Genomic DNA, 13,439 nt, shown 5'->3' on the forward strand with positions numbered 1-13,439 from the left:
CTAGATACTTCTGGGACATAAAACTAATGGAAGACTTGATTCTCCTTGCAAATTTCCAATTATTCACTTCCACTAAGGGTTCTAACACACGGTAATGTTTGCTACCACAGAACAAATGCATACTTGACGTCATAGCCGTTTTTCACCTTTTTAATAAAAGCCATTTTAAAACTTTCAATGTTACTTTATTTTTATTGAGGAAAATATAACATTTTAAAAAATCCTGCTTGAATAAGAAACACTTTCAAACATAAATAAAGAAAAAACTCTTAAACTTCACATTTCTTACAGCAAGGACAGCTCTTCCATAAAACACTTTCTTACAGATTTACAAAAACAGTCTGGCAGGATAGTTCAAAAGTTTTCAAGTGTCTTTTTTACTTCTGGCATTCATTCAAGAAAAAACTCACTCACCAAAAAAAAAATCTTTCCTTTGAACCCACCATCTGCTTGGTTCCACAGAGGGCCCAAGTTAAAGTGCTCAGCAGCAGGACTGGCAGTGTCAAATATGAGCCTGGACTTTTCCTATTCCAGTGTATTTTGATGGTTCTTGAGGTATATCCTACCTGAAAAAAAGACTCCAGTTTTTCCTCTATGGTCCCTGAAGTTACTCTGTCAGGTTGATTTTTTTCCCAATAAAATATTATTTCACAATCACAGAATGGTTATAGTTAGAAGGGGCCTTAAAGATCATCTTGTTCCAATCCACCTGCCATGGGCAGGGACACATTCCACAAGACCAGGGGGACCAGGGCTCCATCCAACCTGGCCTTACATGTAAGTTTCCTGGTTTTCTTCCAGAACTGTAGCTTGGGTTAAAACATGCACAAATTCTTCACTTGTATTTTTGAAGAATTGAGGTACATGATAATTTGCTGTACAATGTTCCTTCGAAAAATGTGGGAAGACCAAATATTCAGAGTGTTCATGATTAAAAGAGGTATTTTTTTACAAAGAAGTCGTCACAGGCCTGACAGTTGGTACCAGTGAAGAACAGGCTAAGAGCTTCTTCTTGTTATTCCATTTAAAACTGAGAAGAACAAGAGATGAGGCATTCCTTGGCTTCCAGATGTTTCTTGAAATGACAGTGCAAGAATTCCACACTACCTTTTCATCACAGTTGTAAAGGAAACCTGTAAGAAATTTGCAATACAGAGAAAAAAACCCTATGTTATCTGGGGTTTTTTTGGTCAAGAAGGAACTAAAGTGAATCAGAGAAAGAAAGATTTAGAAACTAAGGTCATGTGAAACATCCTTTAAAAAAAACTTAAAACTTTAAAACTCATAAATCCCATCACTTCAGTAACTAGAGAACATAGTCAAACTTTTAGAAAATACACTGACATCCAGCTGTACTGTTATGGTGCATCTTTTAGAAATCACTAGCCCAAAGTGAGGCAGACTGCCTGGAACCCTCAGGAGCTAAACCTGCTAAACCCCTGAAAGTCCAGTCTTTAGAAAAGCCCATATTGTTGAAGATTAGATTCAGACATTAATTTCTCCCAGTGATAAGAAAAATATAACTGCAATTTCCAGATTCTTGAAGCTGTCCTGAAGAACCTGAATTGTTTCTTTGATTCTGTTCCCATGAAATAATACAAAGAAACATAACTTTGAATAGATTCTTTTTGATATAATGGCCTTGCAACATTTTGTTCCCAAAACAATGGTAACAAAGGACCTTCATTACATAGTTCAGTTCCTAAATATTGAAGTAACAGGAACCATATGAAAAGTACGCACAGGTCTGTGCCCACTTTGTGAAGTGCACAAAATCTACATTGTTTGTGTGGTTTCAAGAAAAAAATGTAATCACTGGTCAACATGACCCAGATTCTGAAAATGAGTAAGCCAATTCTAAACCTGGGTGAAGAGTTTTTCCAACAATTTTTGTTTTGTGCAAAAAACAAAGGGAAAGACCCTAGCACATAGATGGTCTTGTTCCACCTAATAAGGAGAGTGTTATCAAGGACATATTTTGATCCACCAACTAAATCATGTATCTTCAAACCACTGTGAAAATAACACTTTATTTTTTAATCAAACAAATTTTTTTAACCAAAGTTCTTCTCTTCACCCAGTAAAAACACCATAAGTATTAATTACTCAGTATTCACATCCAACCCTTTTATATTACATGCCTAACTAATCAAGCAAAACAAAACCAAAATCTGAAAGAGCTGTCATTAACTTGATCAAAACAACTTGCACTCCCCAGGAGGGATTATAGCCAGGAGGGCTGGCTGTAGGGAAACAAATAAAAACCTAATCTTCTCATTTTGCTGTGCTTTCTTAAGCCTTTACAACCCTATAACATCATTAGAATTTTAAAATCGCAATACAGGGGATATTATAATTATCAAAACAAATCAGATAGAGGAAGGATATAACATATAGTTTAAACAAGCAGATCTGTGGTGACACCAAGAATGATTACATCAAAATATATCCACCAGAATATATCACTTACCTCTTGTAATACTTGTCCAAGTATCTCCTGGCTGTGAATGCGCTTCCTGTTGAAAACCCAAACCACACTTATTTCTGCACAAAGCATTGGGAATCTTGCAAATATCAAGCATTTATCCCACTCCAAACAGAGAAGCTATATCAGGCTTCATTCCACATCCTTTCCCTTAGCAAATCTTTCTGCAATTCTATTGAGTCTCACTGCAGTCTTATGGAATCTACAATTCTGATTCAGAGCTGTTGTTATTCATGTCATAGTTAGGAACTACCTGGAATAAGGCTGGCTACTCATCACATTTTCTCAAAAGAACCCCTGATTTTTAAAAGGCATTGTTAACTTTCAACATAAATCCTAACACTGATGACACAGCTGGTGATTAATTAGTGTCATCTCCTCCAGAAATAGGCATCTGATGAATATCAGATGCAACTGATGCAAGAAGACTTAACTAATATTACCATTTTTATTCATTCTTCCAACATAATCAAAGTGGTAAGCAGTACATGCAAATACAACAGAAATACAAAGACTTCACAAAAAGTTTCCATCAAGAGAACACATTACTGCAGGCATTTCCATGCATCCTGTAATGCATTCACTAAAAAGACTAGAAATGCAAATAAAAGGCAACATAATTTTACCTGTCTATTTTGGTTGCTATGACCACTGTAAAACTGCCTTCTGTATTGGGCAAGTATGTAGAGGGTATAATGACATAATTTCCTGCAGGAAGCCTGCAAAGTCGGCTGACTTCCTGGGAATAGCAGTGAGGAACACAGCTCACCAGTGGTTCCAAGTGTACAAAAGAAGTAGTTTGTGGTTTCCAGCTTCTGTTAGGCACCTGCAAAATAGAATGCAAACATGCCTACCTTTTCATCTGTTTCAGGTCTCAATGTTTCATTCCCAGGATACCACAGTGTGATAGGTCCATCTCTATTCCAAATACTCACTCTGCTGTATAGAGCTAGAGAAAAGATGAATGGAAAAGCTTCCAGAAAACCCAGATGGCAGTACTAAGAACAGATGAATCATTCTTGGCTTGTTTGTAGACAATGTGTAGAACCCGCTACTCACATAGTTCTAAAGCTTTCTCTGCTGTCTAACCTCAGTCTTCCCTGCTGCAGCCTAAAGCACTTGTTTTCCATCTCAGGGATCTGCTGAACAGATTGTGTCCTTCCTATATCTAGTAGTCTTTCCTGTACTAAAAAATCATATTAGACTTCATCTCATTCTCCTATAGGCATAAAAAATGTCAATCTTTCTTCATATATTGTATACTTGAAGTTTTATGATTTTTTCTGGTGCCCAACTCCAGACCTTTCACTTAAGCAGCACATTTTTTGAAGCATGTTTTCTAAAAATAAAGCTCTCTTTCTCTGCAAAATAGTTACTTAAACAGCAGCTTCTCAAGTTACATTTCTGCAGTTGAATATTGGCACACACATGTAGAATCTGTATCAATCTCAAATCAAATCTTTTGTTTCTGATCACCTGCTAAGGTATAACAGTCATTTTGATCCAATATCATTTGCCTATGGACATTTAATTACTGGACACAAAGAAAGTAAGTTTTCATGATGAATTACCAAAAGGTCTGGTCCTTCATTACTAGGGCACTGAGAATTCTTTGCAAATCCTCAAAAGAGTTCATCATTGCTAAAACTAATTTAGAACCTTGTAAGAATTCAGTGGAACCAATTATCTGGTTACTATGCTATGTAACTACCTAAGTTATTCCATATCTTTTATGAGTATTACTTCCCAGAGTCAACCTGTGTTTCTCCCAGAAGCAGCAAGTCCCTTGCAAACTGCAAGCCCTGTGCTGACAGGCGAACCTTCACCCTTGGCAGAAGAGCAATCAAACTGACCAGAAGCCTTACCTGGAAAATATGGAAACCTATTGGACAACACTTGCTATCCAGGCAGTGCTGACGGAGGGTGACTTTCACACTGCTTTTCCCCGGTCCTGCAGGAATGGAGAGGGGAAAGCAGGGATTGGTATGGAAGGAGGGGAAGTTCCTGCTACCTCCAGCATTTAGTCCATTCTTCCAGCATCCATGCAGCTGCACTGTCTCCCATTCACCAGCTGGGAGTTCTTCACAGAGGGCAGTATCCGTGGGTGGTGGCTTTAGTTCACTATCAAACATAAGAGAGAAAAGAAACTAAAATGTATAGAACATGTACTACCAGACTATAAACAAATCTGACCAGCTTTTAAACAGCTGCCAACACTACATTTTGCCTCTGCATATACTACTAAGCTGCAGTTTAGAGTCAGGATGCCACTCATCTGGCTACTTCTGGTTAGTATTTTAACAAGAGGTAGTAGCAGCTTCATGACAAAAACAAGGAGCTGGCAAACTTGCTTGAATTCAAAGACAATACAATATTTCTGCACAACTCTTCAAAATATTTTGACCATTCCCACTTAGTGCTACACTTGTATTTATGTCAGCAATTTTAAGAAACGTTCTGTTTTGTTTTAAACCTACCTGAGTGAGATCCTTCCCGTTGAAAATACGCGAAGCAAGAAATTCCCTACTGCATCTTTCAGAAAAGTGCTGGGAACAATAAGATAAAAGCCAGGTGAAAGGTCACAGCACACATGGACTTCTCTGTCGTAGGAATGGCAGACGGTACCTACAACTGGAGGAGCAGAGAGGGTCTTTGGAAGGTTAAATCGTTTCTTCTCCACCTAGAACAGATGCATAATGATGTGTGGTGGTTTAGGAAAAATGAGTAGCTTTTAATAAGACTAAAAATTATCAATTGTTGTTTGAAACATTTTTAAACATGCATACATTTACAGATGAAACAAAGACAAGAGCATCAGCATATGAGAAGAGAAAGAGAAGTAGGAAGAGTTAATAGTCAGGAGGAGTAAATTTAGGAATGGCTTCAAGCAATCAGCCTGAAATGTCATGCACTAGTTTGGTACAATCACAAGTGCTCAGTGATAAGAAAGTACTAGTCCAGTAATAGTTTGTACAGACAGTAATTGTGAGGTAAATAGAACCATTCCAGCATGAACCAGAGACAGAAAATTTGTGACCAGTTGATCATATCACTGGCATGGGAAAGGAATGATTTTACTTAAATGTTTCAGTAATGCTTTTAAACTTCTATTTGCAAAGAGAAAAGTGGCACTTTAGTATTACCTTCCAGACATGCAATCCCACAGCCTGGTAATTCTTTCCCTGTATGCCTTCAGTCGAAGAAGGGTTTTCCGCTGCTAAGCGAGTTGGGTTTTGAATCCTTCCAGCCCAGTCAGTGCTGTATTCCCTGCATTTCTGCAGCAGAGCAATGCACACCTCGCTCGATTCCCAGACCCTCAGCCAGAACTTGGGGTTGGTGGGGAAGCTGCTGTTGTTGCGGCAGCCACCTGCAGTCTGGCCTCTCACCCAGGATCCAAAGAGATTCTGTGAGTGGTTCAGCACTTTCTCTAACAAAATAAGAAAACCACAGTGTGGATTTCAGACATGGGAAGCTGCTTAATTTTACACAACAGGTATATGGCAGAGATTACCCAGCCCAAGAAAACATGATGTCACAGCCTGACACTTCCCCAAAGCTGAAATTCATGACCAAGATTTTGAGAGGCATGAGAATTAATGCCACAGTTGGTAATGACACACTGATGACATGATTTTTACAAGAAACTGTTACTAGAAATCTCAATTAACCTTCTATTAAAAACAAAACATCACAAGGCTGTCCAGAATAACAGCCTTCTAGACAGAGGACACTAACCTCTCAACCAACTAGCAAGTTACTAGATTTCATAGAAATATCAATGGTTTCTCTATAGATCTTTAATTTCCTCTTGGCCTTCTGTTTTTCAGCAGGGACAGAAAAGGCCTACGGATCTAAAGGAGAGGGGAAAACTGAGAAAGAGAAATTATGGTCTAGTTGCACCATTTGCAATTCAAATCAATTCTTCCCCTTGACATAATGTTATTTGCATGAGAAAGATGTCTTCTCATATCACACCTGTATAGAGGCTCTGAAGTTGTCCTTCCTCATTGACTGGAAAGCCCATGGTAATCTCATCAAACTCCCTGAAAAATTCCTCTTCGTCAACCCAGAATTCTCCCTCTTGGGTCTGTGAGAGGAGTTCTGAAGCAACTACTGGATCCAGCTGGTTCCATCCTTGACCACTGCACATAAAACAAAAGTTAACATTCAGCTCTTTGCCCAGTAGAGTTTCAGAACAATGTTCTACCAAATACCTTATGGAGCAGGACAGCAAGAAGAGATTTCTTCAGTTTATTGTGAAATAATTGCATTGAAATTTTCTCTGCACATTGCTGGTCAGTGAGAGGGATCATAGGAAACACAAGTCACGACGTATCAAAGAAAACTTAGAAACAGCCTAATACCAGACTGGATGCAGAACAGACTTCTGGGTGAAATAGGTGCTTTGTTTACAACAGTCACTACAGTAAGAAGTCTGAGAGCAAAATAAATATTTTTAACTGCTGTTAAAAAAAGAGGCAAAAAAAGTAAAACCAGCTGCACTGTGATTGTTCTGAAAGAATTTTAATGCTTTACATCAAAACCTTCCATTTTGTATTAAGCAACTGGCTACCCCCTGAATCTGCTTCCAAGTCTGATAAACAAAGAATTTAAATGCCTCATTATTTTGGGCTCATTAAAAGCTAGTAGTTTCAACATTTTCTATTGTTTCACTAGCAAAAAAGAACAGTTCTGTACTTGAATAAAACAGGGCTCTAAAGCTACCCAATGAAACCCTGTCCTCTTGCAACTACATGGCAACTGACTCTTTGACAAAGAAACTACAAGAGACCAAGACACTGTCAAAAGAAAAGAACATCAGCTGAAGACTCAACAAATGCAATTAAATTACCTTCCTAACTTAGAGAAGAAAAACAATTCTACAAAAATGTTCATTAACATCACCATACTGTTAACACATCGTAATGCTGAATGCTTGTTGCTTGGGTCAAGAATTGCATGTTCTTTTGTACAGTCAAAACATGCTAACATTTTCCAAAATATGCAAGTAGAGTCTGCCCTTTCATTCTTGTTACTTTGCTATTTGAGCTGCTACACATATTTCTGCAAGTCCTTTAAAACAGTTCTCTTTATTTCTACTTTATATGGACTTAGTTTCAGCTTCGCCTACTTATATTATTCTACAGAAATGAGAGCAAACAAACAACAAGCATAACTATCCTTCCTTCTGCTGCAGTTTTATAATTACTCCTTTGCTTGATTTCTGCAGCTGAGCCAGGATAAAATGAGGAGAGTCAAGTAAAGCTGAGTGACTGCAAGAAACAAATGTGATCAAAGTAATCATCATTGATCTAAGTATGATCAATTGCAGAACAATAAAAAGGCACAAAAATCAAACCAGAAAATTAGCCAACACCTTAAGTTTGTCCTTATAAAAAGATATGAAGATTTGATAAAAAAAGAAGGTATTAAAAATTTAGATTGCAAGAACTAGGAGATCAAATTACTAGCCACAGAACCAATAAGCTGTGTGAACTCCCAGCTCTCTAAAGGACTGCATGCACACTGAAGCCTCTCTCCTCTACCACAGATTATTAGCAGTGTTTGCCTCTGCAATACATAGATAAACTTTGTGCTTCAGAATTTACACAAAAGTTTTCTAAATGAATGTAAAAGTGCTCACCCCTCACACCAAGGCCCTTTCCAGCACCGCCTCCCCCAAGGATTTCGTATTCGTAGTAGGAAGATTTCCTTGCCTGACACTTCAGAGAGATTCAATGTGTCTATCACAATAAAGGCATGAAATTCTCCTCGTTCAGTTGCACCTGAATAGAAAAAAAAACCCATTTGAAAATAAACAAAAGAATCTGTTCCATATTTTACAATAACATTAGTGAAAGGAGGAAATTCTGTGATAAAATGAAATTGATTTAAATCTGTATTAAAATAGCACAAAGAAACCCCAAACAGTTCATGTTAGTGACTAGAGAGAAATAAAGTAATACTGTAAAGTGTATTAACTCACTCCTTGATATCAAATCCCTACAAATTCACTGTGCTGAAATTCATGGAGGCTTTCAAGGTCGTTTTTGAGGTGCTTTTTCAAGGGAGTGCATTTGTTTTTGAGAACTGATCATGTTAGTTTGTAATACAAAAAGCACCCCTCAAAAGCAGCCCCCATCCTGAACTCAGCAACATCCTTAAATCTTCATTTATCCAAACATTTTAAATTGTGCCATGAAAGTAGCATGGTACTACAATCAGCACTTGTATTTGATGGCTGTCTTGTGCTTTGAAGCGTGTTATCAGAGACATTTACTGTCACCTTGTCTGGAGTTGAGGACTGAACAGCTTATTACACACTGTTCCTTCAGGTTCATTAATCTTCTAAACACTGCTTTCTCCAAAACCATGCCAGTTTTCTCTTTCTCCATATTTTTCCCAGGGTCTTTCAGGGTCCATCTTTCAGCAATTCCTCCAGTCAGATCAACCAAAGCATCTGCCACTTGTCCTGCCCACAACTGCTCATAAGATCCATGCACTCTAAAAAATTTAAACGAAAAAAATTAAACAACAAAACACTAAGAAAAAGTTTGTACATATAGCAGAACAAGAGAAACATGATTCCTACACACTTGCAACCCCACTCTATATCACAATCATGACTGTGCCCTACCTCATAACCCAATGTAGGCAAGAGAATGTACATAATATCTTATTTATATAGAACACAATATCCAAAGAATATGTAAACCATTGGATATTCCCCTGCTTGATGGGGCGTTTCTTACAGTCTCTCTATTCTATTTAAAAAACTACTGTTGTCTAGTACTAGTCCTTTGTAACTTATTATTTATGCTCTACATTATCTTTTGTGGTATAATAGCTGCATTCTATACAAATAAAAATATTTCTTCCTCTTCAATTATTCTTTATTCACTCTGCACAAATTACCAGAGCAGCACTTCCTTCAACAACCTGAACAAACCAAGAGACTGCCCCACCTAATGTAGCAGATGCAAAATAGAGCAAAAGTAGTCAAGACTAAAACAGAATTATAAGATTGAACAATAAGATCTCTGCAGAAAACAAATACTACATTTCAAACCTACAGAGAAGTTCTACCATGACATTGGTGCTTCACAGCTTCTGCTCAACTATCTACAGCTAAGTAACTTCGTAATTTAAGTCTGCCTCTGCCCTCTGCTGGCAACCACAAAATCTTTGCTCAGATTATTTGGGACATTAGATGTCTGTCCATCTTACCAGTGCATTTTGTCTCCAAATTGCTTCGTCCATCTGGACAACTAGTTCCATTGATGTGCCATAAACCATTAAATATCTACATTTTCTTTCCAAAACAGTAAACTAACAAAATATACAAAAGAGCAGTGAAACTCACACAACCAGAGCCTCAACTAGCACAAACTTCCACAAGGTTGTTGCTTTCCATTAAAATATCTGCACGCTTTCTGCTTTTCATTGAGCTCTCATCCTATCTAGTAAATCATCCTCCTTTAACAAATTAGATAACTAATGGACAGAATTAACAAACATTTGAATCCTGAAAATTCATTGCAGCTTACTTTTCACCAGAATTATCTCCCTAAGACTATCTTACTTCACATGCAACTGGAAGCACACCTTACCAAGCTACAGTTTAAAGAGCAGCTTCTGCACAAGCCAGTGTGGGACCACCAGCAGCCACAACACCCAGATCTATGCCCAAAGCAGCCAGGTAAAATAAGAGAGCAGAAGAAACACACAAGTATTGTAGTTCTATTCCCATCAATAGCACCACTCACATACTTTGCATAAGCTTTTTCCAGTAGTGGAAGCCAAAACAAATCCTCTGTCTGACACTGGGAAAAGCAGAGTTTGCCCCCGAGGCAAGGCAGGCGATCATCAATGGTCACTTCTACCCAGTGGCCAAACTGCCAGAGCCGGCACGTGAAGCAGCCTTGGTAGGACTCATCTGTCCAGCTGGGCTGGCCTGGGGGGATTACCTGGGGGGCAAAAGCCAACAGCAAGGCAAACAGTGAATTAATGAATTTCATTTTTTGCAAACAAAACTAGTTTAAATACTGAACATCAACCATTTGTAACAAACAACAAAAAATATGATAATAAAACCAATGAAAATGGCAATACTCATATGGCAGCTTGGGACTCCAGTACAATATTCAAATGTTAATTAGGTGAAGAAAACTTCTCTGACATGAAATTTCTCCATACCTTGTTCAGTAAGTATTTGCTCTTCTGCAAAGCTACACAGGCACACAGGAACCAACAGTCTCCCAAAATTCCTTGTTTTACTGGCACATCCTGCAGATTGTTTGAAAATAACCGAGGAGAAGAACAAATGTCCTAAAATTAAAGAAGAGGAGTTAAAGGCAAATCCTGCATGACATTCTAACAAAATCTGTGTTTCTGGGACTGGGAGGGCTCCAGAGAACTCTCATAAAATAAGGGAATTTTTACTTGTAGAAAACTTCCCTTTCATACACAGCCTAAGTGTATGAAATCTCAAAATTAGAACAAGGGGAAAACCTTTCCTAGGGCAGAGAAAAGTAGATTACTTGGTAGCACAAGAGGGAATTTCAGATGCAAAGTCCTGAACACTTAATCTGATCTGAAAATGAGTTTGTGAAATGGTTCTCCTTATATATAAACCCTGTAAGAGATGGAAATTAACTCATCAGCCCTCAGCAGCAATCAAGGTGTAAAGTATGAAAGCAGGAAGCTGCACACTCGACTCCAGGAAATCATTTGTTTGCCAATTACATCTGACAACCAACAGCTCTGTCACTGCTCTACAGACAGCCCCAGACACAGGGGAAAAAATACAACTCAAGACAACATACTTTCTTCTTCTATTACATTTTTATAGCTTTTTTTCCTCTCTACACAAAGGCAGTATCATAAATACTTCACTTTAAATGGGTGTACTGCAGAAATGTATTCTAAAGCTTTTAGCTCTAATACTGCTTGCTCTGCAACCCAGCTATAAGTTTAAAAGCAATATGAGTCATATGACAAGTTATAAACTTAAAAAGTTTTCTTTCTTGTTATCAAAGAAATCAACCACAAAAAATAAAAAGGCAATAGGCTTCTAAAAAAATTCTATAATCTTACTACTTTATTTTCAAGACAGTTATGCAATACATCAAAAAAAATTGGGGATGACATAATGCTGCATTCTAACTTGGTAAGCACATAATTTGCATAATAAAACATGTTTATAATAAAACATATGAATTTCTACTACTGCCATGAAATTTAAAAGCTCTACAAGAGGATTTAAATCAAGCCTACAAACAAGCACCTAGACTGAAAACTGTAACTCATGTACTGTTAACACTGACACACTTTGGTTTTATCATTTCTGTATTTCTAAACAAAACAAAACAAAACAAAACAAAAAAAAAAAAAAAAAAAAAAAAAAAAAAAAAAAAAACAAAAAAACAAAAAAACAAAAAAAAACAAAAAAACAAAAAACCACCCAGAAGCAGGCATTCAGTGCTAACTTGCATTTATTACCTAAAAATCAATTCTGCTAAAATCAGCCTTCTATACCTTAAAACTCACCTTAGGTCTCAACCAGGATATCTCGCCTCTGAATTGGGCAAGCGGGGTACAATAATCAAAAAATATAGAGCTGTCACTGGCCGGAAATGTGGGGTCTGTGTAAAGGTCTCTTGCCACCATTAACTGCTTTTTCTCTCCCAGCATTTTCAACACGGTCCTAAGCAGCTTTGCCGGCTATTCCTACGACTTTATATCGCCAGGCACCAACCTGCAACAGAAGCAAGTGTTACCGGGGAATTGTAACAGGGAAACAAACAGGTACGACAGATTTATTTAGGGATGGACAGCCCCTCACTCTAACACGGAGCACTGGAAGCACCACACTGCTGGTTTCTTCCAGCACCTGATGCCACCCTACCCCGCTCAGCTGGAAGGGAACGGGGCCTCTGAGGAGACCTACACCCGCTTCGGTCCCTTCCCCCCGCTCTGCGCACACCCTCCACACAAAGCCCCCTCCCCACCCTTTTCCTCACACCCAGCCCGAACAGGGCCCCTCTGCAAACGCCTCCTCCTGCCCACCAGCCCCCCGTCCCCACAGGAGCTGTCGGCCCTGCCGCCCCCGTTCCCCCTCACCGCGGGGCGGTCCCGCCGCCATTGCCCGGGGCGGCCGTTACCCGGCAACGCCGGCACTCGAGGCCCCGCCCAGCCCGCGCATGACGGACGGCGCCGCTGACCAATCAGCAGGCTCAACGTCTGCGCGCACCAAGCATTGGCCCCGCCCCCCGGCTGAGGGGAGCAGAGGGGTCCCCGGGGTCCGCGAGATTCCCTGGCCGGGAATACCGGGGAGAAATGGGAAACGAACCGTGGGCACCTCAGGCACGGGCTCCTACGGGCGGAGGAAAATGAAACCAAAGTGTTTTCGTGAAGATTGTGACAGAGAAACCCAGAGAAATGGCCGGACCTCATCGAGTGCTTTCCTGACATAAAGGCAAAGATCACATTTTCACGTAGTTTATCACCATATAGTCGTCTGGGGCTGAACCGACAAAGGAGATATGTTAATTCCCATATTCTGATAGCTACTGCTGACCAGTGAAATAGAGGTGTCTTAAAAATCCTGCCTAGCTCAGGCAGAACAAAGAACAGAAATGCAGAACAAGGGCCCCACGAGGCCATCCTTCAGCACACCAAGGTTTTGGGTTTCAGGCCACGGAGGCTGTTGTCTTTTTCATATTTGAGCCTGTCACATCAGGTGTGGTCAACAAAGAAGCTGCTGAGCCACTCTGTAAGGACGAGGTGTTTACCAAAAAATCTGTTTTTTATGCTTGCCTGTGATGATGTGTCTTGAGTCTAAGACCCTTGGGTATAGAGGTCATCTGAAGGAGAGAGAGCCACAGAAAACACGGGCCTGACTGGTTTTTATCAGACATGAATGCAGAAATCCTCCTCTCAAGCCAGCCTTAGC

The 13,439-nt window shown here is 39.3% G+C and overlaps 1 protein-coding gene across 2 annotated transcripts; it reads right to left on the reverse strand.

Annotated features, from left to right (window-relative positions):
• Positions 1–172: 172 nt before the first annotated feature.
• On the reverse strand, positions 173–12,718 carry CAPN10 (calpain 10). 2 transcript variants are annotated; one of them, XM_063408184.1, is made up of 13 exons: positions 12,608–12,718; positions 12,035–12,242; positions 10,682–10,813; positions 10,256–10,452; positions 8,772–8,989; positions 8,130–8,271; positions 6,461–6,627; positions 5,629–5,912; positions 4,963–5,165; positions 4,351–4,606; positions 3,112–3,311; positions 2,471–2,516; positions 173–1,133 (listed from the first exon to the last, which is right to left on the reverse strand). In XM_063408184.1, the coding sequence occupies exons 2-13, from the start codon at positions 12,176–12,178 to the stop codon at positions 1,104–1,106; spliced, it is 2,019 nt and encodes a 672-aa protein (XP_063264254.1). In that variant the 5' UTR covers positions 12,179–12,242; positions 12,608–12,718; the 3' UTR covers positions 173–1,103. The 2 variants fall into 2 exon arrangements, with proteins under 2 accessions (XP_063264254.1, XP_063264255.1); XM_063408185.1 differs by lacking the exon at positions 12,608–12,718 and having other exon boundaries at positions 12,035–12,522.
• Positions 12,719–13,439: the final 721 nt, after the last annotated feature.

Source organism: Prinia subflava, chromosome 11, assembly GCF_021018805.1.
Source record: "Prinia subflava isolate CZ2003 ecotype Zambia chromosome 11, Cam_Psub_1.2, whole genome shotgun sequence".
Lineage (NCBI taxonomy): Eukaryota > Metazoa > Chordata > Aves > Passeriformes > Cisticolidae > Prinia > Prinia subflava.